Source organism: Hylaeus anthracinus, unplaced genomic scaffold (genome assembly GCF_026225885.1).
Source record: "Hylaeus anthracinus isolate JK02 unplaced genomic scaffold, UHH_iyHylAnth1.0_haploid 2, whole genome shotgun sequence".
In the NCBI taxonomy this organism is placed as follows: domain Eukaryota; kingdom Metazoa; phylum Arthropoda; class Insecta; order Hymenoptera; family Colletidae; genus Hylaeus; species Hylaeus anthracinus.
Window position 1 is genome coordinate 2,693,125 of NW_026534838.1, and position 6,000 is coordinate 2,699,124.

Sequence of the window (6,000 nt, forward strand, 5' to 3'; positions counted from 1 at the left end):
GTCGATACGATTTTTCAATTAACAAGATTTTATATTTTCGACGATCACATTTGCAAGAACATCAGCGTGCATCTCCATTCGATTCGTTTCCAGGATCGGGTAAATATACAATTTAACACAAAATTTCATTTACTTTTTCCACGGGAAATATATTCCGAACGGATTAATTTCCTGATAATTCCAAGAATACCTAACGTCCATTTATTTATAATTAAATATAAATCGTTTATTCGATTTTTAAACTCTGTTGTAGAGCCAATACAGACACGAGAGTGCGATAAATAATTTACATGAAAAATTCCCTTCGTGCGTATCTCTTCCACGTTTCTATTTTTTGCACGCATTTTCAATATGATATTGAGATCTTTCAACCATATACTTTTAATTGTCGAGTACGAAATTAAATGAAAAACATTGTTACGTAATAACATTGAGAGTTAAACAAACAATAATAAGAATTAAATTTCTTTGCACAATAAAATTGCATTTAGGTATACTTCTCTAGCGTTTTGGGTTAGTATGTTAGCAAAGACGCATTTCCAATACTATGTAGCTTATTTATCTCGGATATACAGTAAAGACTGGATAAGTGCAAGACAGGATCTATAGTCTCACCGATACGTTTCGGCCATTTGCTTTTGTTCTTCGGACCTCTTTCTCTTTCACTCTCTGTCCTTTTCTACTCGTTCGACTTGAGCTAAATTAAAGTAAACACAGAATAGAAACCTCGACTGGATAAATGCAATGTTTGGGTTCTAATTTTCTTGCATTTATTCAGTCATTACTGTAAACTATTAAACACAACATATAAAATAAATAAATCCCTCTTTTGAGCTTTCAAAGCTTTAACAATAAAAAACTGTAGATAAATATAATAAATATATATTATATATTATATGCAAGATTTCAAAGCTTCAACAAAAAAAAAACTGTAGATAAATATAACAAATATATATTATATATTATATGCAATGTTTGGGCTCTAATTTTCTTGCATTTATCCAGTCTTTACTGTAAACTGTTAACACAACATATAAAATAAATAAATCTCTCTTTTGAGGTTTCAAAGCTTCAACAAAAAAAAAAAAACTTTAGATAAATGTAATGAATATATATCATGTATATGTACACTTTCTGAGTGTTCGAGAAATGTCCTAAAGCAACTATGTTTGATTTCAGAGTATATATCAGTAACATTCAATGTTATTAATATACAATATTGCAAGTATTACTCTTTATATAAAATATTATATTATATTTTAATAATAACGTTACCAATACATACTCGAAAATCGTAATTCTCTTAGAATGTTCCTCCAACACTCGTTGGAACCGAATACAGCTAGAGAATACATTATTATAACATCGCTATAGTATAGGAAACATAAACAAATCCGCGCTGTACACGACCAAGCGGAATTATCGCCTCCGACTAAGGCGTAAATGCAGCCCGTGTCAATTTTATAATTTACGAGGGCGAATTAATTGGATACCCCTCCCACCCCTGCAAAACTTGCGTAATAACAATGGTTAGTTTAGCTTCGGGTAACCGTCCCTGTTTCTATTCAGCTGGAAAATTGTCGTGAAATTACACGGCTAGCAACGCGACGATAAACAACAAATAATTGGATCGTTACCTCGAGAGAGAATCAACCCCGAACGCGACAATTAAGGAGGCGACAATCATGCAGACCAGATAAATGCTTGAAATCAGATGAATCCTTTCCTCCGGCGGTCGTTCTATTGCTGGGGATTCAGCGCCACCGGAAGTGGCGCCGCAGAAATTGGCCCCGCACGCTTCCGCCACGACGCTGCTATTTAGTACCGTGACGTTCGCTGGCACCTCGTCCATCGCGTACGAGAGAACTGTAAACGCGAAACGAGAACGTGTTAGATTCTTTTTTTTTCAATTTTGATGTTAACAAAAATTCGTGGCTAGTAGGAAGGAAATTTTTAGTCGAATTTTCGTTAGATCCTTTGCTTTGTTTTATTGGATGTAGCTTGATGTTTCGTTTTTTCTTCTCAAGTCATATTTATTATAATTAATTTGTGATGATTTAAAGGGTCACTTGATTAATGATGATTAAGGTTGACTAAATTATAGAGAAATCAGGAAAATAGACATCGGCAATTAGGAACTAATTCTTCTTAGAATTAATTCTTAGGAACTTAGGATTATAAATAGGATTATATATCTCTATTTATATTTAGGAATAACAATAATTGCAACTTGCATTTTAGAATCATACAATACATTATTGCTTTGATTTATAGAAATATATACATTAAATAACAGATATGGAATTAATAATTCCTCTAAACCACTCAGATGTCAACACACATTCCCTTGATTTATTAATATGAAATCAGTTGAAATTCATAAATTTCAGGTGCGAACTTAGAGCTTCGTTTCCGAAGATTCTTCCTTTTTCCCTTTCTCGATATAAAGCAGACGCGTCATAAAGTTTAAAGTTCCCTAAGGGGATGACAGAGTTCCTCGAAAGTTTTCATTTTCTACGGAGATTTTCTTTCATAAAAAAAAGAAAACAGGGGAGGACAATTTGTAGACGAAAGAAATTTTCCAATGTTCAGATTAGGAAGAAATGTAAGAAAGTAAGAAATGTATTCAACTAAGATTGGAATATAATTAGTAATATAATAAGCATATATTTTATATATGTGATTAGTATTGATTACAAGTAATCAATGTCATAAATGGATATTGCAATAATAGAGTACAAAAATATTTCAAGGTATTCAAAATTTATAGAAATTATTTTGGTTGGATTAGAATTATTATTCGGAGGATTGGAATCATTTCCCAGTAAATTTTGTTTATCAATATCATAAATTTATATTGCCATAAATATATAGTACAAATATGTTCAAAATTTAAACTCCCAAAAATATTCCAAGACTTTCAAAATTTATAGAAAATGATTTTCGTTACATTAGAATTATTATTAGGAGGATTAGAATTATTTCTCGATAAATTTTGTTTATTAATGTCATAAATGTATATTGCGATAAATATATAGTACAAATATATTCAAAATTTCAACTGTCAAAAATATTCCAAACCTTTAAAATTTATAGAAATTATTTTCGTTGGATTAGAATTATTATTCAGATGATTAGAATAATTCCCAGTAAATTTTCTTTGTCAATATTACAAATGTATATTGCAATAATATACGACAAATATATTCGCAATTTAAATTGTCAAAAATATTCCAAGACCTTCAATAATTTATAAAAAATTATTTTCGTTGCATTACAATTATTATTCAGACGATTAGAATCATTTCCCAGTAAATATTGTTTGCCATAAATAAACGACCACTCGAGGAGTAACGTCGACGGTAAGCCTGTCAATTGAAAGTTGCTATTCAGCCAACGAGATTGCCCTAACGCGTCCCATTTGCGTATCGAGGTAACCCGAAAATTAGATTCTCAGCTCTATAGAAACTCCCATCCCGAATCTATCGTTCGCGAGTTCATTCGACTGTGCGGCGAACGATACATTGTCGCCGTCACAGAAATGTCACGAGACACGTTGGAAGTATGTAATAAGGGTAGCTTGTTGCATTCGTTGTTTGCATACCTTCCTTCAAAGCGTCGCGGAACTAAGACCAGCCCGCGGCTGGTTAATTAATTAATTTCCGCTCTAAAACGAATCTCCTCGGATGTTTCGTTCATCTAGGTAGCTTTGCGTCGCCTCGTTTTACGGCACTTAGTCGCCTTCGGCGTGGCTTAATCGTTCCTCCATCTGACGAATAGAGCAACAAGCGATGCTTTCGTTGCGAAAATTCGCAGCGAAAACGCTCGATATTGTTTCCGTTACGGCAAATTGCGACGCAATCAAAGCGTTCATTTTCAGGACGAAATTGGGGGAGGATAGCTTGGGAGAGATACGCGAAAACGTGCACGCTGCGACTTAAAAGGCGGCCTGATGAAAGGACTGTTACTGCTTTCCTGGCAGAGGACTGTTAAGTATAATTAAATTGACCTCGTCTCAGATACCGATAACTACTCCCAAACCGATTACGATTGTTCGACTAGAAACTCGTTACTCTACTTCATAGGTATTCCGTCTTGTTTCATGGTAGCACTCTAATTACGGTTTTGAGATACCTACAGCGACAATTCCTGTGAAAATACACTAGGAGTACTGGATTACCATTTAATGAGCTTTGAGAATAATTCAATTACAAATTCTGTACTGTATTACTATTTGATTAATTTTTGAGAATAATTTTATTTATGATTAAATAGTCTGAATAATATTTGTATGATCCTCTGAATTATACACTCAAAGCACTGTATTATCATTTAATGAGCTTTGAGAATAATTTTATTTTTGAGGAAAAAATATAATTTGTGTGAATTGAAATATTGTATTATCATTTAATTAATTTTTGAGAGTAATTTTATTTTTGATTTGAATTTGTGTAAATTGATTTATAGTGTGGATAATATGTGTATGGTCCTCTGAAAATACACTCGAAGTACTGTGTTACCACTTAATTAATTTTTGGGAATAGTTTTATTTTTAAGGAAAAAAATATAAATTGTATGAATTGATTATAGTTTGAATAATATATGCAGGATCCTCTGAAAATACATTCGAAGTACTGTGTTACCATTTAATTAACTTTCCAGTATATTTTTATATTTAACGAATAAAATATAATTTGTATGAATTGATTAATGCTCTGAGTAATATGTGTATGATTATGCACGAAAGTGTGGTAAAAAAAATGTAATTCTTAAATGAAATATAAAATTGATATAATAATTAATTGTACACATAAAATACGAAGATTTTGGAATATTTGCACTTTCAATTGGACACTTCGTTTTGCAATATAACAAAAATAAATTTACGTTTTAAAGTACCAAAAAGTACTCCACTTCAGAAAATTAAAATTATTTTCAATCACGTTGCATTACAATAACAAATATATAAAATATATACATATCCAAATATATAAAAATTCCAATCTTCCCCTCTCCAATACATCAAAACGATTAAAACTACTCAACTACAAACTCATTAACAGTCTCATTAATTAATTTCTTAACCCAATCTTACTTCCCTTCAAAACACACTCGAGAAACCTAACAAATAATTTCTAACCAGGAAATATTTGCTATTTCAGTCCAGTCTCATTTAAACTACCCGGTGGGGGGATTATTTTCTGCGATAATAAAACCTCCCCGCGTTAGCGGCCGAGAAACTTCCTCCTCCGGTCGTCTTATAAAAATGCAAATTGCAAGCTGCTTTTCACACAGAAAAAAAAAGGAAGATAGAAGAAAGTACAGAGACTTAATCGTTGACGTCACAATTATATCCCTGGTAGATGACTTTTTTACTTATCCTTCGTTCCAGCAGCACCGTCTCCGATGCAAATCGCGGTCTCGACTTTGCTCCGACTTAACCCTCTTACTTTTCTTCATTTTTTTTCCCCTCGTGGAAATTACGCGAACATACGCACCTGCCGAAGATATGAGATTTCCCCAGACCTGCGCCATCTGGTAGAACATGAAGAACACACCGAAGAATCTCGTGACGAGGACGTCAGCGGTCACGTCCGAGAGGGTGGAGAACGCCTCGGCGGCGACGGTCAGGTAGGTGCACTTGGCGCACCATAGTGGTCCAGCACCGATTCCCAACAGCAATCCAGCTGGTATCATGGTGTAAAATTTCGGGTAAAACTGGGCGGCCATGAAGGGCACGTACGTCAGGATACAGAGTGATATCGTCCATTTGCATCCCAGCAAGCTGCAACGAAAGCGAAAGATAAGATGCGTTTATGCTTGCAGTCTGTTCAAACTTCAGCCGTTACGCGTGTCCCTATTTTACTATGGTTAGTATTATGGTGGTAGTATTACGAAGGAGGTGGGAAACGTTAGGGTAGAGTAGGGTCGTAATTAGTTGTAATGGGGAGCATGGAAGGAGAGAGGAATATTCTTATGATAAATTGTTCGTTCTATACA

At 33.8% G+C, this 6,000-nt stretch overlaps 1 protein-coding gene and 1 long non-coding RNA gene across 5 annotated transcripts in view; both read right to left on the bottom strand.

The window, feature by feature from the left end:
• LOC128892842 (UNC93-like protein) overlaps positions 1–6,000 on the bottom strand; it is a 31,099-nt gene that overhangs the window by 6,873 nt on the left and 18,226 nt on the right. For all 4 annotated transcript variants that reach the window (XM_054153415.1, XM_054153416.1, XM_054153417.1 and 1 more), the window contains exons 3-4: positions 5,499–5,785; positions 1,638–1,866 (exon numbers count right to left, since the gene is read on the bottom strand). In XM_054153415.1, coding sequence (XP_054009390.1) covers positions 1,638–1,866; positions 5,499–5,785 — 516 coding nt within the window. The remainder of the gene's footprint in view (positions 1–1,637; positions 1,867–5,498; positions 5,786–6,000) is intronic.
• Positions 11–1,437, bottom strand: LOC128892850 (uncharacterized). Its single transcript, XR_008461190.1, has 2 exons — positions 931–1,437; positions 11–859 (listed from the first exon to the last, which is right to left on the bottom strand). It is a non-coding gene; the product is annotated as an uncharacterized LOC128892850 (long non-coding RNA).